The sequence below is a fragment of the Apaloderma vittatum genome, unplaced genomic scaffold, assembly GCF_000703405.1.
Source record: "Apaloderma vittatum isolate BGI_N311 unplaced genomic scaffold, ASM70340v1 scaffold550, whole genome shotgun sequence".
Lineage (NCBI taxonomy): Eukaryota > Metazoa > Chordata > Aves > Trogoniformes > Trogonidae > Apaloderma > Apaloderma vittatum.
In genome coordinates, this window is record NW_009694790.1 from 1 (window position 1) to 23,679 (window position 23,679).

The 23,679-nt window shown below is 42.6% G+C and overlaps 1 protein-coding gene across 1 annotated transcript in view; it reads left to right on the top strand.

Annotated features, from left to right (window-relative positions):
- The first annotated feature begins 355 nt into the window (after positions 1-355).
- Positions 356-23,679, top strand: part of KIAA0226L (KIAA0226-like ortholog) — a 23,926-nt gene continuing 602 nt past the window's right edge. Inside the window, exons 1-14 of the mRNA XM_009868777.1 lie at positions 356-427; positions 2,883-2,991; positions 5,080-5,748; positions 10,074-10,159; positions 13,347-13,554; positions 14,451-14,555; positions 17,951-17,993; positions 18,355-18,487; positions 18,708-18,853; positions 19,678-19,742; positions 20,813-21,051; positions 21,773-21,834; positions 23,061-23,214; positions 23,315-23,405. Coding sequence (XP_009867079.1) covers positions 356-427; positions 2,883-2,991; positions 5,080-5,748; positions 10,074-10,159; positions 13,347-13,554; positions 14,451-14,555; positions 17,951-17,993; positions 18,355-18,487; positions 18,708-18,853; positions 19,678-19,742; positions 20,813-21,051; positions 21,773-21,834; positions 23,061-23,214; positions 23,315-23,405 — 2,182 coding nt within the window. The remainder of the gene's footprint in view (positions 428-2,882; positions 2,992-5,079; positions 5,749-10,073; positions 10,160-13,346; positions 13,555-14,450; positions 14,556-17,950; positions 17,994-18,354; positions 18,488-18,707; positions 18,854-19,677; positions 19,743-20,812; positions 21,052-21,772; positions 21,835-23,060; positions 23,215-23,314; positions 23,406-23,679) is intronic.

The window sequence follows — 23,679 nt, forward strand, 5'->3', positions numbered from 1 at the left end:
CGGGGGTTCCGTGGCTGCCGGGTCCGCTCCTGCTCCTTTCACAGCAAATTACAACAGATCGGTATCGCACGACCTCCCTCTTAGCGCCTGTGGTAGGCACTGCTCTGGCGTCGGTTGTTTGTTTTTAAGTTATAAATCGGGCTTCTTCTAAGGCAGATTCCCACCGTGGCTGCTGAGCTCCGTGGCACGCCGAGCCGAGACCCGAACCAGCTCGGAGTAGTAAACGCGGAGTCTGCAGAACGGATGGAGGAGGGTCGCGGTTAACGTGGCGGGGGATTGGAATTCTTTCTCTCTTGCTTCCAGGTGCTTAACAACAAGAGTAACAACAACAACAAAAAATGCATGTTTTCCCATCATGTCTCTCCATGCAGTAGCTCTAGCCAGCTACAGCAGAAGAGAAGTCTTCAAGCACCCCCGCTCTGACAAGGTAAGGCAGGGAAAGAATCTTAAATGTTGGCTCCGTGTAGGTGGGAGGACTTCTTTTTAAATTAAAACCAGCTTTTTTTTTGCTGTCAGTGGTTGTGGCAAACACTTTAAGTGCTCATGGTTTCTTTATGAAGTTAATTTTGGAGATACGGACCTAATATTAAGGGTGGAGTGGAATGGTTGACTCATTTGTGATATAAAATATGTCAAGGTGAGTGTGGTTTATATGGGTTGTGGCAGCGTGTCGTGGTACTTTCATGCACCTCTCATCACTTACAAGTTCGCTTTAATGTTTTTTGTTTTATTTTGTAGTTTGTTTTTTTGTCTAGCTTGGTAGTTAAATATTAAAGCAACTCTCTGTGATATAGTTGAAATTGTAACATCTTGAAAGTATATGGAAGTATTTTATCTGAATTCTCAGAACACCACTTGCTTCTGAGATCTAACAGATGGGAGAGTTGTTTAAAAAAAAAAGAAAATGTAAAACTTAGCACTCAATATTTACACTTACTGATAAAATACTTACATTTCCACTGGGTGTCAGTCAGTTGTGATAATTGCATCCTAAGAGGCAGAGTCTGTTTATTGCTGATATTAAAAACCTTTTTTTAAAAAAAAAATAGAAGTAATTAACAAAAAATTAGTAATATTGACAATGTCATATTTATATGTATAAAGCCTGCCTGCACAACTGTTTCTCTAAATTAGCTTGTTGGGGCTGGGGGTGGAAAGAAGGTGCTATCAAGTACTGAAAAGAGTATTTTTCTAAGCACTGGCATTAATCAGGTGCTAAATACTTGAAATTCACTGTGCTATCTTTGGCCCCAAAATGTTTTTCTTCAGTTAAAAGGGAAATTCTTTGCGGGTTTTAGTTTCTTCTGCTTTCCGTGAGTCTGAAAGGTATCTGGAGTAGATCTGCTCTCTGGGTTGCCTCGCCATCTCATGGGACCATGTGGGGAACACAGAGATCACCACAGGGTGGCAACCCACCTTTTAACTAACCCCCTTCTCTTTATATGGGATCACAGAGGAGAGCAAGAGGCATACTGGGGGTGCTTCTGTGTGGAGCCATCTCACTGATGCCTGTGGAGAAGGCACAAAGTGCACCTTGGTTAAGTGCCTTTTAATGCTGTGCCCATCGGAACAGGGCACCCATTTGATTTTCCTGGTTTCTGTGATGTGCTCTGTAGGTGCATGATGTATTTGGGGCAGCAAAGAGGGAGCAGGAGACCAATGTGTGACCTTCACGTGGAATCTGTGAGCTTGGGGAGCAGAGCTGGTGCTTTGCTGTCCTGAGTGTCTCTTATTCACTTGTTAGAATTAGCCCCTCGGTATCTGTGCTAAACTGCTTGCCCTGGTTTGGTTTATGCTGGTTTGACAATGTAATAAATCCGGCTTTGGGGTTAGAAATACCAAATCGGAAGCGTCATGACCGCACAAAGCGAAACGCTTGTTTGGGACAAATCTGCTCAATCAGTTAAAATGCATTTGGAGTTTTTGTCGGTTTGTACTGGCAGGCTGTATGCCAGGCCAGGGATTATTTGTGTCACAGCTATGCTGAGCCAGCCACGTTGCTGACGAGAAGCACACGTACAGTGTTCTGTCAAATTATGTGATTATGTGACCATTCTGGAGAAAAGAAGGCTCCAAGGAGACCTTATTGTGGCCTTCCAGTATCTCAAGGGGGCTACAAGAAAGCTGGTGAGGGGCTTTTTAGGATGTTGGGTACTGACAGAACTAGAAGGAATGGATTGAAGCTAGAGATGGATCAGTTCAGATTGGACATTAGGAAGAAGTTCTTCCCCATGACGGTGGTGAGACACTGGCACAGGTTGCCCAGAGAGGGGGTGGAAGCCCCATCCCTGGAAGTTTTTAAGGCCAGGCTGGATGGGGCTCAGGGCAGCCTGATGTAGTGGGGGATGTCCCTGCCCATGGCAGGGGGGTTGGAACTAGATGATCTTTAAGGTCCCTTCCAACCCTGACAATTCTATGATTCTCTGCTTGCTCCCAGTCGATACAGCTGAGAGCTCAAGCAGTTGGGGCCTCAGATTTTGCTCATAGCTTGTGTACATGTAAACAGGCCCGTGCTTCCTGCTGCAAGTGGGTGGTTCCTTGAACTCTTTTCCACTTCGCTGCGGTTTTTTAAACCACATTCAGCGTTTTGTCTTGTATATGCCTTATGCACGTGTTGAAACTCTCCACAGTAGGAGAATTAATTTGGTTGCCTGCCTTCTGGTGTGAAGTACAAGATGTGGGCTTGAGATGCCAGCGCTCCTCAGATGGTATGCGCTTCTGGCAAGATTTTTCAGACAACCATAAATGTAGACAGTGGTTAAGTGACCATTGACAGGCCTTAGCATGGTGTTCTTACTGCTGGGATGGCTGTGAGACTGGGGTTATCATTACCAGAGTACTGTTGCCTTATAACACAATTGTCTCCCTATATGTTCTTCTAGTTAAATCACAAAAGCCTGAAGGTGGCTTTCACCGAGTCCACGTACTCTTCAAATCCCTCAGCGAGGATTAGCTGCCTTGCTCCAACACCTCAAATCTCCGTTCTCTCAGGTATGCCAATTTGTTCTAAAATGCCTCCCTCTGGGGACCTTTGCTGGTGCCCGTAGTGCTAGCAAAAGCTATTGATGTTTGTGTGTACTAAACAGGGATAGTCCGGTTGGAGAGGGAACCTTGCTTACTGGCTTTGAAGATGGGACAACATCAAAGTATATTATACAGTTGGGAAGTATGTTGTGGGTTTTCATTTTCTTTTGGGGTCATTTTAGTTATGCTGGCATTTTGAGTGCTCAGAATTTCTGTTCAGATGATTCTTGACATATTAACTGCTTGTTTTTTCAGTAAATAGTTCCTCAGGTTTTAACAGTTACCGTTATTATTTACATGAGTATCAGTTGAAAAACTGAACTTGAGATTTATTTATTGGAACTGACCTATCTCTCGTAGCCTAAACATGGAGTTTGGGTTGGTTGGGGTTTTGTTGTTGTTGGTAGGCTTGGGGTGGGCTTTGCAATAGGAAAGATGACGACTTGAAGGTGGTAAGACTAGATGTTTTGTCTTGCACAGAAACGATGTTTTCATTTGCACAGGAGTGCCTTAACCTGGGCTAAAATGTCGGTAGTTACCAGGGTTGCTTTCTTTTCCTGAAAAGATAAGTTTGTTTGAAAGTCAACTAGCTTTTATTTCCCCTTCGTGCCCTTGCACTGCCATGGCTGGCTTTGTTTGCAAGGTGTTTCTTTGCCAGCGCAGCCAGTAAAATTTGCAGTTTTGCTGCTGTTTCTGCAAGAGCTTTATCCTGATAACTGGCAGGTGTCTGGTCCCAATCACTGATGAACTCTTCAGTTAATTTTGACCTGACTTTACTAGGACAGCATTGCTAGCAGATCTTGGCGTATAGCTTATACGTGATGTCCTTAATACTTTTTCAGCTTTCTCTTGCTGAGAACTGCTCTTTATGTAAACTTGCTTTTCTAAACTATGTGGGTGGTTTTTTTGTTTTGATTTTGATCCCTTCATGGGTAAACTTTCTTATCATGCAGTTTGAGTGCATGATGACTTCCAGGTGAGTGACTCCAGGAGAGGTTTGTTGTTTTCCCTTGAGATATGTCCAAGGAGAGCAACCTCTGGGCAAAGTCTGCAGTCTGCAAGACTTGCTGCTTTCTTGACTAGCAGTGTTTAACATGCCTCATGGTCCTTGCTTAAGAGCTCTTTGCCAGGGAAATGAATCTTCTTGATTGTATCTATTCTTAGAATTTTACAACCGACTTATCGTCTCCAAAGGAGACAGTTGTTAACTTTATTGTTGTGTTGTGGTTGATAATTTCTTCTTGAACATAGACTTTATGTCTCATCTTTCCATTGCTTGGGTGATGACACTTCCTGCAAGGCTTTTTGTTCCAGGTGTAGGTCTTCAATTTATTCTTGAATATCTACTGGTTGCAGTGCTTCCTTCTACATCACATTAATGTTGCTATATTTGCCACTGAAAATGTTTTCTATTGAACTCGGTTTTGCAGTAGATCACGTAGGACCTTGGCAGGCAGTGCTTTGGACTCCTTCAGAGGCATTATAATGAACTCTCTATGACAGAGCTAATTTTCTTTATGGCTTCACGTAAGTTTTGTCACCCCTGTGAATAAGGGACTGAAGGTTACTTTAGCCTTTTCCACATGAGGAGTGTCTGACAGAACTGGAACATGCAAATACATGACCTTTTATTTCTAAGTGTATTTTTTTTCTTTCTGCTGTATTTATACTCCATATATCTTACTGTAACGCGATCTTCTCTTTTTACTACCGATAGAACCAGTAGCCGTACCTCATCCAGTTTTGTGGAACAGTGGTGTTTTTGAGAATGCTAACAATCAGTCACTGTTAAAAGTCGTAACTAATTGTGTTTGTCTGGCAGTAGCATACTTTACTGTTGGTTTACTACCTAACCTTATCAATGACAGAGAATTGCTTCCTGACTGCAGAAAGCAAGAGCTTTTGTCTTTCAGGAGGCAGCAGCAGAGTGGTTTGTGGATTCAGGTCTTCTTCTCACTCATATTAAAAATAATGTGAGTTTTATTCGTGTTATAAATTAAAATTCTAATTAATTGTTGTTTCCTAACCTCTTGGTTTCTTCCCCTTTCTGAACAGATGAATACTCAAGGCCAGCAGTGATTGGACATGCAAAAAGTTTTGGATCATACCCAGGCAGCGCTGAAGCTATCAAAGACATTCTCGTGTCTGTTTTAAATGGATCTGGTTTGAAGTCCTCTCTGTTGCTGGAGCAGACCACAATGCAGGGAGCTGAGCATCCAGACAGCGATGTAGAACGGTGGGAAGAAAGCAGCGCCGGGGATAGCCGTGACGACAGCGACAGCGATTCCACGCACCACAACATGGCCTCTACGCAAACAGACATTCGGTTTACAAGGCACCGGGCAGGCTGGGACAACACATACTGTGATTCCTCTAAACCTTCACTGGATACTTTCTTTTGTCCCCATTACTCTGGTGGGGATCCTGTTGCTTCCTCCTCGGATGGTTTCAGTCTTTCAGATGTATCCCTTCTGAAGCGGGACTGCTTTACCCAAGTGACATTAACAGGAGGCACTGTCACGTCGTCTGTTGTGTGTTCTGGAAAAGAACGTTATACTTCCCCTGAACGAGACTGGACTTTCACAAGGTTTCTTTCCGATTCAACTGTTGATAAGCCAGCAGATCTGTTGAAATATCCTGATGCTTTGGAGCCTGCACCCGCCAGTAACAGTGACAGCAGTTCTCCCAGTGGACTTTCTCAGTCAGAGCCAGTCAGTCGAACAGGTAACTTCACAGATTCCATTTTTGTTTAAGGTTTCTGTGCTAGGAATGACAACTGTTGAAATGGGGCCTTGTTTATGGTGGTTGTGAGTTGGACAAATGTCATCATTCAAAATTAGAAAGAGGGGAGAAAGAAAAAGCTTAGAAACTGGACAACTAGAGGATTGGACTCAGTAAAATGGTAGACACTCAGGTTTGCAGTGCTCTGGTGATGCAGAGATGCTTCTGTATTTTTCTTTATTTTACCTTTGGTAAAATACAGAAATCGCGAAGCTGTGGGCAATGTAGAACATACACTGAATGAGGCTTTTACTAACTTCATCTTGTCTTCATGGTTACCCTTCTCCCAAAAGCAGATAGCGTGGATCTGGACGTTTGACAGTGATTTGCTGGTGTGTGAGGGCTGCCTGGGACATCTTGTGTTTGACGTGAGCTGGAGGAGAGGAAGTCCTTTTGATTCTGGCGTTTTGGAGGCAGACCACTAACATCCATTTTCATTGTGACAAAATGACTTGTGCCAGAGCAGGGCTACTTTTCTTTCCTTTCCAGATGCATCTAATACACATGAGGATTTTTTTTTCGAGTTTTTTTAATTTTTTTTTTAACCTCCTGTGTAGTACCTAATGTTAATACAGACAGCCTTTGCTACAGTGAGATGAACCACTTTTATTTATAAAGGGTGTTATCCGTGTCTGAGGGCTTATTCTTACTCAATGCTGAGCCTTGGAAAGATGATGCAACCGAGGCCTAATTTTTCTGCTGGAAAGTAGATAAAAGGCGGAGAACACTCAGTTTGCCTTTGTAGCAAAAAGGCAAAGGCTGTGTTGTTTGGTTGTTTTTGCTTTTGTTCTTCTCCCTCTGGTCAACAGTAGTTTTATTAGTGACACTCTAAGCTCTACTTTCAAGCTCTGGCCCTTCCAAACTATTCACACCTTGTTCTTCTATGGCTTCAGGCTGTTGGCTGGATCTCCAATAGGCACGTGCTGTTTGCAGGATGCAGGGAGCTCTTAATAATAATAACTGTTACCTGGGATAGGTTGTTGCCAAAAGTTAGCATGGTGACGATTATGATGGTTTCCTTCTACTGTGTGTTTTTGTTGGCCCCCATGCATTTAAGAGGTGCACGTTCTGGGAGGAGGAAATCACGCCCAGTGGTTGGAGCCAACTGGGGCCAGTCACGCAGGTTTTTGGGTAGCTGGGTCTGGAAAACACAGCCCAGGCTCTTGGTGTGAGTGGGGACTGTGAGGCACGTGTGTAAGGGCAAATAAATAAATCGTGCGTGACTCGATCTCTTGGCACAAGTAGGATGTGTCACAAGTTTGTGTTGGGTCAACAGTGTTGTTGACGCTCCAGAGCACAAACAGCAATACGGCAGCCAGGTGACTGGAGAAGTAGTGTCCTTGATTTTTGTAACCAATACTCCTCATGGGAGCCAGGTTCCTGTCACACACTGCACAAAGTGGTGGGCTCTGTCTGCATTGGACTTTGGTTCATTCTGTACAAAGTAGATGTTTCTGCATTTCTTTGTTCCGTGTTGCTTCTAGCCATTTGACTCCCCACTGGGTAGCCTGTGGCAGGGGAAGCAAAATTTCATTCTCCTCTGCATCATGCAGGAGTATGAGGATGGGAAAAGTGAATGACAAACTGAAAAAGAAGAAATAAAATGCCTAATGTGGAGGCAGGAGTTACACAAAACCATTTCCTAACTTGCAGTCCTTTCCATTACTATCTCAGAGGTAGCTGGTTTATTGCAGGAGAATTGGTGAGGGGTTCACAAAACGTAAGAAAATGAGATAACATAGCTTACATCGGGATAAACAATTTTTTTTTTTTTCTCAGTGGGTTTCACCACATTTTCTGTCAGTGGGAGTTTTTGCTGGTCCTGTGAAACTCCTGCTTGGCCTCATTCATGCTTTTAGGGGCTATTTTCCTGTAGCATCATGCGACCTTTGAAAAAGCTCTGTCATTGTTAATGAGGTGCCTGTGACTGAGGTTGGTGTTTTCTGGGGACTGCGTTGTGGCTGATGTGTCACTGACAGTTCACAGGGCTTGTTCTTTCTTTTAAACTCTGTGTCCATCAAGGCCATTTCCTTCTGTGCCTCTTCAGAGCTTTTTCCCCAGCCCCAGCAGCCTCCAGGCAAACGTGGTCAGGAGCAGAAGGGCAAGCAGATTATTTTTTGTGTCAGACCCAGAGCTGCTGGATGTGCTGGGCTCCTACCCACTTTACACGCTTTTCACTTAAAGATGCAAGAGGTAAGCAAAAGAGAAAACACCTATTAGAGATCAAAACTGTACTTAAGATGAATTGCATCTTACATTTTAGAGAGAGAAGAATAATTTTCCCATTTTCTTATTTGTGCTTATTATTTCTAGTACATAGAGTAATGTTTATTAACTGGTGAGCATGTAGGCTTTATCAAGCTGTAGAGCCATTAGCACTTACCTGTCCTCTCTTCACACTGCTTATCCAGTAAAATGAATTGTCACATAGGCATGAAAGTAACCTAATTAGGTGATTTCAAAATAGATTTAAAGTCAGATTGTCAGTCAGCCTTTCCATTTCACAGAATCACAGAATGTCAGGGATTGGAAGGGACCTTAAAAGATCATCTAGTCCAACCCCCTGCCAGAGCAGGATCACCTACAGTAGGTCACACAGGAATGCGTCCAGATAGGTTTTGACTGTCTCCAGAGGAGGAGACTCCACACCCCCTCTGGGCAGCCTGCGCCAGGGCTCTGGCACCCTCACAGGGAAGCAGCCCCTCCTCACGCTCAGCTGGGAACCTCCTCTGTTCCAGCTTGTACCCATTGCCCCGTGTCCTGTCATTGGACATCACTGAAAACAGCCTGGCTCCGTCCTCCTGACACTCACCCTTGACATATTTATAAATATTTATGAGGTCACCTCTCAGCCTCCTCTTCTCCAAGCTAAAGAGACCCAGCTCCTTCAGCCTCTCCTCATAAGGGAGATGTTCCACTCCCTTCATCATCTCTGTGGCTCTGCGCTGGACTCTCTCAAGCAGTTGCCTGTCTCTCTTGAGCTGAGGGGCCCAGAACCGAACACAATATTCCAGATGTGGCCTCACCATGGTGTACACAATTGAAGTATTATTAATTCTGTTCAAAACCACTGTGTCTGTGTTGCTATGCTTGAGCACAGTGTTGACTTTCCAGCCTGATGTCATCAGTGCTCAGGGCAGCGTAGCATGGTTTCTGTAAACAAGGCAATGTAAAGAATCAAAACTAGGCCTGAGAGTCAGTGGCCTTTAGTTGGAGAAAAAGTTTTCATAAATTAGTCTCATAGTTTGTGAGACTTCTCTATCTTTTTCTGTGACTTTTAAACTAATTTAAGAGTGAATTTTTAATATTTTTTTTTTTTTTAAACAAAGAGCCTTCTCTTGAACGGTATTATCCGCAAGGGCTTAGAATGGCATGTGTGGTGGTACCACTTAGGTATGGTCTATTTTATCCTGTGAACGCCACAGTGAAACAGAAATTGCTTGGTCGTAAGGTCAAAGAAGAGGTAGTAAACAAACACCAGTCAGTGTAGAAGATGGGAGTCGTTTCCTTTTGTATCTCATTAGTGTGTACGTGTGTTATATATAATCTTCGTCATCCTTCCAGCACGTTTCTCATAGCAGTCATTGTGAGTACTTTGAAAACAAAACATGAGGTCATGATCTGGGCAGGAAGATTGTGACTACATATTTTATATATAAAAAGCCCCAGCTGTACACGCTACCGTGCAGTATGGGTTGCATCTGGAAACAGTAGGGAGGTTTCCCTGAGGTGTGGGAAAAAAAAGCGGCAAAGTTTTTTCCAAACTTTTCAGATTCAGGGAATCTTTTGAGGCTGATGCATCTCCCTGCACATCCAGACAGCAGCAGTGAAGGTGCTTTTTGTGTTTTGGGGTTTGTTTTGTTTTTTTTTTTTCTCCATTTTTTTTAATTCTGCCTGTTGTGAATGAGCAGAGAGTGGTTTTAGCTGCCCATGTGGAAACTGCAGAGCATCCCTGTAATCCCAGCCTGAGGTTCTGGCTGTCGTTGTCCCTTGCAGCTCAGACCATCCCTGCAGAGGTGCTGTCACCACACAGCGTTTAAACTCTGTTTCTCTAGTAGTGAGGCTCTTGTTTCAGGTTGCTATGGGAGTTCAAATGCCAGCATGTTTCTCATTTCGCTCTCCTCCTTGACTTCCTCCACATCCTTCAGCTCTACCAGTGTTAAGTTTTGGAAAAGAAAGTTTGCTTTGCTTTCTGGAAGTCGTCCTGCATGTATCCTGTGAGCTGCAGAGAACGAGAGAACTAATAGAAGTTCTTGTTATACCCACAGGTTCTACTTCTCCTTTGAACATAAGTGTTTTACCCTTGAATCGTTCCTTGCAGGACATCTGCATGCTTCCAGAAGATGTGGAGAAGGTGAGGAGAACAAAGACTATTGTCATAATGTTTTGGGTTTTTTCCATTTTATAGTGGCAAAGCCAAATGACAGGAGGCTTTTCTAAATAACAGAACTTTCTACTAGATGGAGTAATCTTTACAAATACTGTACTTTCCCTCTTGTTCCCCTTTGTGGGTGAACTTACAAACCTAAAATGCCTATTGCTTAATACATGAATTAAATATTTTAATTTATGTAAAAAATAAAAATATTTTCGAAAACTGTACATTTCTACTTCTGCATTGTTTTCCCACACATTCCTTGAGACCCAATTTTAAGATTATTATAGTCACTTTAAAGTTATGTTAGAATATGTTATGTAGGATTTGTTGCAGCTACATGCGTATAAATGGGATTTACCTCATGCTTTTACTGTCAGGAAATAGGGGGAGGTAGGTGGATTTTTTTTGTATGTACTTATGATGAGCCTGTAAGATTGCTGTAAAAGAATTACAGTGTGAATAACGAGCACAGTAATTATAACATCTGCAGCAATTTAAGCAGTTTTACGTGGTTTATAATTTGCATAAGGGGCCCAAACCACTTGAGGTGTGTTGTCGAATAGGCAGCCCATTTGAGCTTATAAACAGAGATAAAGATGAGAAGATAATGCTGTCACACAGTAACTCTGTGTTTTAAATGTTAATCTTTTCTAACAAATGGAAAAGAGGGGTTAATGTTACAGTTAGGTATTTCAACGAGTAGAATTTAATACAAAAGAGCCTTAAAAATTAGCCTAGAAAAGGAGATTTTTTTGCTGGACTGTGGATGAGCATGTGGTCCCGTGTGCTGGGCCCAAGAGGTAATCACCTTTGTGCACAGCACTGGTTTTACTGGAGTGGCGAGTTCTCCATTTGATTTGAAGCTCTCGATGTCCCTAACGTGCATTTAAAAAGAAAAACAAAGCCCAAACTCACTCAATAAATCACACACCAAAACCCCAACAAACTTGTAAAATAGATTTTCATGTTGCTTTATGGGAAAAGTGTTTCGTGAAGAAGACTGTGTTTCCCCATCTGTCATGTGGGAACCAAAAAGAGAGTAATTTTCTTTCAGTCACTGGGAGACCAGTGAGAGGATTAGAAACCACAGTCTGAGAACTACAGAGTGAGGCAAGATCGCATCAGCTACTTCTGCTGTGCAGGTGATTGAGGGCTGGTTCGGTCCCCGTATGTTGCCTGATCTGGTTGAGAGACGTCCCTGCCTGTGACAGGGAGGTTGGATTAAATGATCTCTAAGGTCCCTTCCAGCCTAGGCCATTCTATGATTACAGGTTAAAAGCTATCAAGAGCCCATTGTGAGTGAGGCTGCCTTTAAAAACCAACAAAACCCAAACAAACAAAATACACAAACCCTAATAAAACAGCAATAAGCAAAAACCCCAAACTCAAAACACTTAGATGGTGAAAAAAATATCTCTTTTGAAACTGAAAACAAAGGTACGGGTAGCGTCAGCAAGTCTTGAGAGTTGTCGCGTGCCAGGAAGGAGATGGGCTAGAGGGACTTTCGCTGTTGGGAAGGAAGAGAAATGAGAAAGTTGGTGTGTCACAGCGGAATTGGATTTCCTTCCTGGCGTGACAGATGTATCAGGAGGCATAGCTGAAAGCTGATAAGTCATGCTGAGTACAGGAGTGCCTGTATCCCGTTCCATCTTTTTGCATCATAGTTCTCTGATACACTCACAACTGCTTTTACCAGCAGGACATGGCACTGTGCTCTGCCAGTAACTCTGGGTTAAGAGGTGCTGCGCAGGCTTTTTTGAATCTTCAGAGTAGGAGATGTTTAATTCTTTCCTTTGCTAATAGTGTGTCCTGAAGTTCACTGAAAGTTGTCTCTGGAGAAACTGCACAGAGCAAGTGAAGTTAGTCAGTGTTAGGGAAAAGATAAAAGTCTCTTCAAACACCTACAGGGAATTTGGGGCTTAACATTGGGATTAATTTTCTTAATGCATCTGGCTGTGGACAATAAGAGAGCAGTGATGTCTGTTGTGCTTCTTTTAGATTTGACTGTTTCTAAACACTGAAATATTTTTCATGCTTCCCATACAAGTTGTAGAGGGTGTAATAAATACTGATGTTGAGTCATACAGTTTTCTGAGCAAAAGCCACTTTTATGAAGCTTTAATTATCCCGCACTAAGAATCTCTAGCCTTAGATACTGCCTTGGCTTTTTAGACAGAGCTTTAGCTTTGCACAGTGCAAGCATACGCAGCTGAGGGGAGAGGGAGAGAATATCCTGGGCCTCTCTGGGTTTCCATCCATCCACCCGAGTGCATCAGTTTGATGCATCATCTGCTTTCGGGCTGAGCCTGGACTGGGAAGCTGTGCCCAGACCAGCAGCAGCGCGGGTGGGGTGCTCTGTTCAAAGCGAGGAACACAGCAGTGACAGGGAGCCCCGCGTTTGTCTGGATGTCTCTCTCACCGGTACCAGGGATGGCTTTACAAATTCCCTTTGCCCCGCAGAATGGGTGACCTTGGCAGCCAAGATGGTGAGGGACACCGTGGCGAGGGGATGTCTAGCAGGGAGCTTTGAAAGGGCTGGATTTTATTTCAGGCAGTGTGAACCCCCCAGGAGTTAGTTCATCTTATCACTGTCTTCCTGTGCAACCTTGAGTTGACCGTGTAAGCTTTCTCGCTGCATATTCCCTACCGCACTGCCTTAATTCCTAACACACAAAAGCATTTTACTAGCTTCTGTACTCCCTACCTCCCAGCCCCTTCAAAAATCTCTACTTCTGGCCCCATCCGAGTTAGCACGCGTGCAAAACTGCTTGTACACGCTGACTTGAAATTAAATCCTGTTCAATAGGTTGCACAGCTTCACACTTGCATACTAAATAATACAGTGTGACTAGAAGACTGTGTCCCTAAAATGCATACATATTCACGAATTAGGCGTGTAATCAAGTTTCTTTTTATCTAATAGATGGGTAAGATAAAAGTAAATTGTATGTTTTAATCAGGGGTGAGACAGCCTTTTGCAAATTGTCTCTGAATTGCCCTTGGGGTGGTTTTTTTTTTTTGGTGTTTAAATGAAAGGTGAGATAACCTTACGTTTTTGTTTCTTGAGTTGAAAAAAATACGAGGAAAAGGGATATGTTTCACTTCTTCTTAAGTAAGTAACAAATATGCTGTGTACTAACGAAAGTTTCAATCTTATGTCCAGGAAAATGCACACTTTTTTGTGGCTGACATGATTATAGCATCGCTAGAAAAAATGAAATGTAATATCCTAAACCAACAAGCAGAGTCCTGGGGTGTGGAGGAAGCAAGTGGATCAGACGGCAGCTATCACACTGATTTGGAGTTATCTTCTTACCCTAGAGTGAAGAAGTCTGATTCTTCTGTTGCCTCTTCAGACAGTGGTTATGAAGGCAAGTTACTTAGTCTATAACGCAACCTTGTCTGACAGCCTTTGTCATTTATTTTTGTGCAAGAAAACCCCAAGTGAATTTGGGCATTGCTTGAAACCAAATCCTCTGTTACCTTCTTTGAGTCTTGAGCTATGTTCCCTGAGGATCATTATGCCACAATTGTTTTCCCTGTGGGTCAGTTTCTTCCTTTTCGATGTTTACATCTGTGTTTAATTTATTATAATTACTTTTTCTTTTTTTTTTTTTTTTTTACAAGACAAAGGAAATGTAAGGTTGAAGTAGCACATGCCAAGAACAACTCTGTAGTTGGCTGGTTTTCTCTCTACTTAAAACCTCTTTTGCAGGATTTGAAGCTTGGCTCTTTCTTTCTGTGCATACTTCTGCACTATGCAGATCAGGCCATGCAACTGATTTGAGTGAAACTGCCCAGAGCGTTAATTCACGTATAGTTTGAGGCAAGATAATAAATGCTCCTGGCACTGTAATGCTTGAGTCAGCACCTGCATTTTTAAGTAGATTTTAGTCTCTTGAGTAATACATATCTTAGAGATGGAACTTATGTCTGAAGTCTAAATGACATAAGTTCTAGGGGAAAAATGAATGGTGTGCTTGCATGTGAGAAAGAGAGAGACCACTGATAATAGAAAACTTTTCGGTTTAGTCTCTAGAGGCTTCTACCTAAGAAACGGAGGGACATGCTGTCTGGTAGACTCCCAAGAACTGACTTTCTGTGTATTATATATAAAACCAAATACATAAAATGAAATAAAATCAGCGAAATTGCTCTGCAAGTACAGACAGTGTGCTAAAGTTTTGGTAAGCAAAGACAAAAATATAATTGCAGCTACTCTATAAATGTTGAAAAGATAAACTGGTGTTGTCTTTGTTCTGGACAGGCTGTGCTTTGCTGCCTGTCAGCTCCCCAGCGCACCTACCATCACATCATGAGGTTACCAGATTTCGTTGCCACAGTGACTCAGAGGATGAATACGTAATTATTGGTAAGACTTTAAAATTGTAACTCTAGAGGCAGCTCCATTGTTCCGCTGAATCTATTGCATCATTTGGAAAAATCTGTTGACTTGGCAGATGTTATTGCAGGAGAAGTAGCATGAGAAAATGGAAAGAGCAATATATGCATGACTCCTTATTAGAACACATGCACAAGTGGCAGACTAGTGCAGGATTTCCTTTCTTCAGAAAGGTATCTTTGCAGGTTTGAGGGTGTGGTTGGATGCCAAGTACCTACTAAAGCTGGTCTATGGCTCCCCTCCTCAGCTAGACAGAGAAGAGAAGAGAAGAGAAAAACGTAACAAGGTCCTTGTGGGTTTAGATAAGGACAGGAAGAGGCCACTCACTAATTGCTGTCAGAGGCAAAACAGACTCGACTTTGGAAAATTAGTTTATTACCAGCCAAGTCAGAGTAGGATAATAAGAGAAAAAAACGAATCTTAAATCACCTTCGCCCTATCCCTCAGATTTAATTTCATTCCCAAACTCTCTACCTCTCCTCCCCCTCTGGCAGCACAGGGGGATGGGGAATGGGGATTGTGGTCAGTTGATCACATGTTGTCACTGCTGCTCATGCTCTTCCTCTGCTCCAGAGTGGGATGCCTCTCACTGGAGACAGTCCTCTATGAACTTATCCAGCACGAGTCCTTCCCACGGGCTACAGAACTTCGCAAACTGCTGCGGTGTGGGTCCCTTCCGTGGGGTGAAGCCTTCAGGAGCGGACTGCTGCTGTGCAGATCCTCTGTGGGGTCACAAGTCCTGCCAGCAAACCTGCTCCGGCATGGGCTTCTCTCTCCATGGATCCACAGGTCCTGCCAGGAGCCTGCGCCAGCACAGGCTTCCCATGGAATCACAGTCTTCTTTGGGCATCCACCTGCTCCAGCAGGAGGTCCTCCATGGCCTTCAGGGGAATCTCTGCTCTAGTTTCTGGAGCAGCTTCTTCCCCTCCTCCTTCACTGACCTTGGCGGCTGTAGAGTTGTTTCATATATTCTCATTCCTCTCTCTCTCTCCAGCTGCAGTTATGCAAGTGGGTTTGTATTTTTCCCCTTCTTAAATATGTTATCTATCTCACAGATGCTACCACTGTCACTGATGGGCTCAGCCTTGGCCAGTGATGGGTCTGTCTTGAAGCCAGCTGGCATTGGCTCTGTTAGACACAGGGGAAGCTTCTGGCATCTTCTTACAGCAGCCTCCCTCCCCCTACCAAAGCCTTGCCATGCAAACCCAATACAGGGACTGAAATTATGTCTGAGGATTAAACCAAATGAATGTGGGTGAGCAAACTGTGAAGTTGGCACAACATTTGCCAACTGTAGCAGCATTGTTTGAGAGAATTTAGGACATGATCATTTCCTAATTAAAGAGGTTGATTAAGTTTTAGGCAGCCTTCCCTCTGCTCCAGAGCTAGAACAGAGTGTCTCTGTTGCCTTATATTCACCAACGCTCTGTTTCTCTTGAGGACTTCCTGAGTTTCTTTGGTTAGCTTCTGGTTTTTACATATACAGAAATAGAAACCCTTAAAAGTGGCCAGAACAATATTTAACCTTTATTTTTTTTCTTCCTTTTTTTCCCCCCCGCCTTCCTGTTGTAATGGTTTGACCCTGGCCGTTGGCCAGATGCCCACCACAGCCACTCTGTCACTCCCCTTTCTCAGCTAGATGGGGAGAAAATAGAAGGAAGGGTTGAAGTAAGGAAAGGCAGATCACTCACAGTTACCATCCTGAGTAAAACAGACTTGATTTTGGAAAATTAATTGAATTTATTAACAGTCAGATTAGAGAAGAGCAATCAGAAATAAAAGTGAATCTTAAAAATAACACCTTCCCCCATCCCTCCCTTCTTCCCAGAATTAACATTACTCCCAATTTGTTCACCTCCTCTCATGGGAGACCATTCTTCACAAACTTTCCCAATGTGAGTCCTCTCACGTGATACAGTTCTTGACAAACTGCCCCAGCGTGAGTCCTCTCCATGGGGTGCAGTCTTCCCAGGGAAACTGTTCCAGCGTGAGTCCCTGTTGGCATCACAAAAGTCCTGCCAGCAAACCCGCTCCTGTGTGGGCTTCTCTCTCCACAGGCTACAAGTCCTGCCAGGAATCTGCTCCAGTGTCACAGGGTCACAGCCCCCTTCCGGCATCCACCCACTCTGGTGTGGGATCCTCCACAGGCCACAGGTGGACATTTGCACCCCATCACCTCCATGGGCTGCAGGGGGACAGCCTGCGAATGGTCTTCACCATGACCCAGGGGAATCTCTGCTCCAGTGCCTGGAGAGCATCCTCCCTGTCTTTTTCACTGACCTTGGTGTCTGCACATATTCTCACTCCTCTCTCTCTCTCTCTGTGCTAGTTGTTGTGATGTAGTTCTTCTTAACCTGCTTCTTAAAGAGGTTATCACAGGGGTGTTCCTTGCATCACTCAGCCCTGGCCAGTGGCAGGTCCATCTGTGGAGCCAGCTGGCATTGGCTCTATCAGACCTGGGGGAAGCTTCTCGAAGCTTCTCACAGAAGCCACCCCTGCAGCCCCCCAGCTACTGAAGCCTGGCCAGGCAAACCCAGTGCATCTGTTAAAACTTTGTGTTTGGTTGTTTGTTGGGTTTTTTTTGTTTGTTTGTTTGGGGATTTTTGTTTTTGGTTGGTTGGTTGGTTTGGTTTGGTTTTGATTGGTGGGTTTTTCTTAATTGTTCCCTTAGATTTTAGAGATTTATTTATTTTTTTCAAAAAATTTCCCTAATCTAAGAATGAAGAACTAGCTTCCAAGACTGTATTTCTGGCATCGAGAGTTATTTTGACATGTATGCATGGGGAAACATTTGTCTTGAGAACAATATGCATAGCTAAAACTAATGCTAGCAATGTGAACACTTTGTCTGCATAAGTGTATTTTGTCTATATAAACGTAATGAAGAAATGTATGCTTTAATTTCGTTCATTTCATCTCTTACTCGTTTATAGCATTAGCTGGCATATTTGTGATGGGTGCCTCTAAATACCTTTCGGTGTCAAAAAAAATGTGTGCCCTACTGGTTCTGTATTTTATTGTTTGTCTAGTGCTTTCTGGCTGGACTTGGACCAGGAGGCACTTAGTCTCTCCTTACTAATTCTCCTGCTCTCAAAGGGAGGCTGATGATGAAGATACGATGCGTAGATGTTTGGGACTACTCTTCATCATCGAGTGTCAGAGAGCTGCAGAGGAGATAAGACTCCTTATGTGTGGTTTACAACCGGGGCTGAGGTGATTTCCCACATACAACAAGAGTGTCATAAAGATTTACTATATTTGAAGCTAACACTGTGGTAATACAAAAGGTAGATTCAAAGCAGCGCTGAGTTAACAGAAGTTTTTTTTTCTCAGATGGCTTGATAAATTTTTTTCTTTTGTCGCAGAACTTGAAGACCTTGAAAATCTGTCTGTCACCCCAGATGAAAGGTAATGCTGCGTATTTTTATTATAGTATAGTTTGGTGGCACTGCCTTTTCTTTTAGACCAGCTTTTTGGTGGCTCTTCTGGCTGGGTGGGGCAAGTTGTGGGAGTGGTGAATTTGGCCCTCCCGAGGAAGGGGAAGGAATGCTGCTTGACAGCAAATGTCTGTGGCGCTTGGCTTCGCAGAGCTTTACTTTGCTCCTGGAGTCTCGCTGGAGGGTGGTGACTGTGGCTCTGCGAGTGGTTGGGTGTATCAAAGCAAGGGGATAAAAAGGAAATGATGGAAGAAAACTTTTCAGGGATGCAGAAGAGGCAGCGGAGCTGCCGACGACGTGCTGCCATTTCTCCTGTATTGCTTAACTTTCAGGTCGTCTTTTGAACCAGGCAACAATTCTGCTGAAGCAACAGCCCAGGAGTTGTGCAGAGCTTTCAGAAAACACTGGTTGCAGACAGACTCCGCAGTTCAACTGTTTGGTTGCCTGAGCTCGTCTAAGCAGAGAGTGAGTCTGAGCAGAGAACAGCAAGCTCTTTATTTGGTTCCCCAAATAATCATTGTCTCACTGCAGCTGCTTCACTGTTAGGGAAAGGAGGAAGTTGCATTAAAAAAAAATACAGACAAGTACTTACAGTTTATTAGCTCACTTTAAATTTTTAGAGAATTTTTCTCTTTAGCAATTTTCAGCATATTTAAGATCTTCATGACTTTGTCTTTCCCAATAGTCTGTGCTCAAAGAAGACATCCCAAGAGAGCTTGAGTCCAGTCTGAATCTGGCTGAAGAAATAAAGATCGTATCCAAATTAAGAGGATCTTCTGGCTGGACCCCACCAAGATCACAGATTATATTTAATATTCACCCTTCAGTCAAGTAAGTCTAAGTGGTCTGAGCATTGCCTAAGGAATTTGAGCACAGGGATTTGTCTGAAGTCAGCTGAAGTTGATGGAAGGAGTCTGAGTGATTTAATAGAAACCAAGGTTAGAGCTTGTGCATGGCACAGCCTTCAGCAGTGTCTGTCACCAGCTTCACTAGAAAGCAGATGGCATCTTTTCCCTTTGGTTGGCATGTCCCAATTAAGGTGGCACATGTGCTTTTACATGTGATAATACACATACCGTTTGGTGTTACGGTGGTTATGCTGAGCTGGACTCCTAAAAATTTCGTTTTGTGATATTACCTGGAGAACATTCTTTAGATTTCCCCACTTCCCTACTGATATTTTATGAGCATTAGTTTTTTAGGGAAAAAGTGGGGAGGGAGAAAACAGATTGTGTTTGGGGAAACTACTGCCTCACTCTGCATAAAGTGCTGTTAAATGCACAGTAGGCAAACTAATTTCCTGTGTGGCTGCAGGTCCAGTTGCTTTTTCAGGTGCAACTGTGGCTTTTCTTCTTCCCTCCCTCTCCCCTTTGACATCAATGCCACCTTGAAAAATAGAAAAGAATTTAATTCTTGCAACAAGCCGTATTTAGAAGCAGTAATGGATGGTATGTTCTCCACAGAACAGCTTAGAGACTCCCACTAAAATAATAGTCTGTGTCTCCTTTCTGAGCTCCCTTCTTCATGTGGAGGAGTAGGAATCAGTTCCTAATGTGGACGTTGCTGGTGCCAGTGTAGCTCTCTTATGCTTTGGGAGAGTGTTAATGGAACTGTTTTGGATGCTGAAAGGTGTAACTATTTGCCTCTGTATGCAGGAGAGATGCAGTGGTGGCTGCCCAAAACTTTACATGTGTTGGTTGTGGAACCCCAATAGAAAGCAGTAAGTATTACAGAAAAAAAACCCACAACACATAATAAATCCATTACTAGTCATCAGCCTGAATAATCTTCACCAACATATCATAAATCATAAAATTATCTGAGTTAGAAGGAATCTCATTGTTCGATGTCCCTGCTATAAAACAGGCAGTGGGATCTTAACCACTGCATGGAATTTCTTATTAAAGACAGAATACAATACTTGATAGATATCCTTCTCATACACAGTAAAAATTCATGACAGTCAACAACAAAACAGGAAAAGCTATTAAAAAGTCAAGCCTCCGGGCTGGAAAGTGCTGGTTTCAAATCTTCCAATATTCAAAAATTCTGTCTCTGTACCAATTCACACATTTCCAAAAGTCTATTTTCAGAGACTTTATGTAAGCTTTATGCAAACATGTGGAATGTGTGGTTTTGCTCTTTTGGGGTGTCTTTTTCTAAAATTTTTTCCCCCTTTAAATCTTGATTGCAAAGTCCTGCTTGTGTTAAAGCACAAATAAATTTGTGATACTTTGTAGAACTGCTTGAAAGCGTGATGATTTACAGGTCTGACACCCAGACCTTACTTAAGAAATCTTTGAAGTGGCTTTCAAGACTTGTCCTGGGTCTGCTCACAGAAGAGCAGCATTTGTGATGGCCTCTAAAGTCTGTGATGGCACAGATTATTTGGGCAAACCTGAGATAGGTGGAGAAAATAATCCACAAATGTTCTTATATGAAAAAGATCCAATAAAAGCTTGTTTTTCCCTTTGGTGAAGGTATTTTGTTGTTTTATCTTGTTTATCTTTTTTGCAGGTAAAGCAATAATGGTTTCTCTAAGATCTCGTGGGGATGAATATAATCAGTTCAGTTTGACAAATGTGTAAATGAGGAAAGCTTTCTCTTCTAATGCAAGGCACAGACCTTGTGCATGTGTTTTTTAATAAAACCCCTTGCTTAATAAATAAATAAATCCCTTGCCCCTCACTCCAGTAGATCTGAATTATTGAGACAGAATGGGCATACAGACAAGAGCTTTATCTCATGAGCATTAGAAATATTCACCATTTTGTTGTTATCTACCTGCAGAATACATCAGGAGACTCCGATATTGTGACTACCTGGGGAAATACTTTTGTGACTGCTGCCACAGCTATGCCCAGTCTTCTATTCCTGCCCGAATACTGTTGAAGTGGGACTTCAAAAAGTACTATGTCTGCAACTTCTCCAAACACCTCCTGGACAGCGTATGGCAGCACCCAATTTTCAACGTGTCATGTATTAACAAAGCCCTCTACACAAAAAGTAAAGAAATGGACAGGGTGAGGGTAAGTGTGAACTTCTTTTAAATTTTATTGGGAATTTGTGGGTCTGAGCCTTTTGGCATAAACCATTTAGGGCAGGTTTATGTATGTGGGAAGGAGTTGGTTTCTCCACACTTAAGACTTGTTCCATCTTCACTTCTGGGACTTGCCCTCTCTCCCCTGGCATGGAGACCTATACCAGAGGTCTCATTTCCCCTGATGTCTTGGGGAGATGTTTCCTTATTGGTTTCCAGTTCATGGAGAGGAGCTGGGTTCCTACAGTAAATATTTACCTCAGCTTGACAGTTGGCTACTGGAAAGCTCTGGAAGTTTTGCATGACTCCGTAATTTGATGAGCCATTAGGGAGAACACCCTTGGTTCATCTAAGGGCTGAACCTCCTACACTTTGAGGAAGGGTCTTCTGCTGAAGATTACAAGATGCCCTGTGCTCGCTTCTTGGCTGTTCTTACACGGGTTTGGGTCTAACAGCCTGGTGTGCTGACATGGAGCCGTTTGCAGCACTAGGAATTGCTTCCCTTGTGAATGAGTAAAAGTATCCTTTGCCTTCCTTGGCCTTCCATGCATTAGAAAATCCATTTGTTTAATTCCATGTTGGGTGTTCCTATTCTTGTGTGGCTTGATGTACTGACAAGGGTTGCTGAGTCAGTGGTGTTCCTCACTTAATATATAAATGCAATTGCTTTTCCTTTTAAAATTGTTTTGTTTTCCCCTTTAAACTTTCAGGAGGTGCAAGAACAGCTTTTTCATCTAAAAAAGCTTTTGAAAACCTGCAGGTTTGGTGAAAGGTATGGGCCATGATCACCTATGGAAAATAGCTTATTAAGGTGCTTATAGAGCCGCCTTATGTAGAGACATTTGAGTGCAGTTTTAAATGAGATAATATGATCATTAGAAAAAATTCTGATAACACTTCTACTGCACTGCAAATGTTGACTGAAGACGGGTTCGATGTGGTAGCTCTGTTTCTTGTAACATACTTAAACATTGAGTTTTAAATCTTGAATGATTTTTGTTAGGCGTATGTTTTTTCTCCATCTCTTGTAGGTTCTCACTCATTCTTAAAAGGTCAGAGATACATATGTGTATTTTTTAGATGATTTGCTTTAAAAAAAAGTTTAAAAATTAACAGATACATTCTTTGAGGGCTTAAAGATTTCTTCCAGGAATCTGTCATAATGCTCAATTCAGCTTATTTTACTAAACATATTCAGCTGATGGTAGTAACCAAAAGAGATAAATATCAAAACATGACCTTGCTTGTCAGTGCAAATTAAAGGTATTTAGTATTCACCTTCCCAAGTTATGGACATAACTAGTAGGTAGATATAGGAATGATAAAACCTTCACTGCAGAATTGCTGACCTTTTTAAAAAGAGACATAAGGAAAATAAGCTTCAAATGTAGATTCTGTTCTGTCTTTGACATGAACCTCTTTTATGCATCAATTATATGTTGTTCACTAAAATTAAATATGTGTATCATAATGTGTCTCTTTTGAACAACCACCTGTGATTTCATTATAGCGATAAGCATTAGGGTCCTCACTGCACCTTGGTGATATTTTAAGAATAATAGCTGTATTTCAAGTGTTCAGTGTTCATCTGCTCAGTACAAGTATAATCACCCAATAGTGACCTCTGCAGGATAAAAGCCCTCAAAGTTTTCTTTGCAAAATACAAAAAAGTAAATAGCTTATTGCATTAGATACTATATGGGATTTTACCTACTGTTCCTGAGGTAGGAGAGAGCCCTTTACACATTAAGTACTGGGATGACTCTCCATGGCAACTCTAGTTCCTGCGGAATGCACATTTAAAGCAGATGTTTTATTCTAAATTCCCAACGCCCCAGTTTCTGCGAATGTGATCTCAAACTGGAAGGGGAGGAAGGATTTGGCATGAACTTGCCTGGTGTGATCCCTGGGTGACTAGAGAAACTAAAGAGGCTTATTCTTCAAATATACTTTAAAAATAGCGTTTTATAAATTGATTTTATTCTTTCTCTTTTGCAGTGTACTGAAAGAGTTTGAACAGGTCCCTGGCCATCTGACAGAGGAGCTGCATCTCTTCTCACTGGATGATCTGGTGAAGATCAAACGAGGGCAGTTGCTGCCCCTCCTTAAAGATATTCTAAAGAGCTCCACCTCCCATGTGGATGGTTGCGAGGTGAGAAAAAGAGCCAATGCTCTTAATGTCCTTGCAGCTGTTAGTGTGAGGAATATTCCTGAAGATTAAAAGTAAATTGACTCTTCTGCTGTCCTTGCAGCTCTGCCAAGCGAAGGGGTTTATCTGTGAGTTCTGCCAGAGCGCGGATCTGCTCTTTCCATATCAGATAGCCAAATGCAAAAGGTGTGCAGGTATGTTCCAGACCAGGCGTTTTTCTTTCTTCTCTAGTGGGGGGATGTTGGTGTGTAAAACCGTTCAGTCTTACTTTAGGGAAACACTGAAAACTTGCTTCACTGAAAGCATATGTATTTGAGAATCTGCATGGATATTTGAAAACTATGGGTAGTGTGTATCTTTGAAAACCAGCCTGTGGGAGCTGTCTTGCATCAGTGAATTTGGAGAGCAAAACCAGGGACTTGCCTTGAACGTAATTATGGCTGCAGGGGGGAGCTTTTTTTTTTTTTT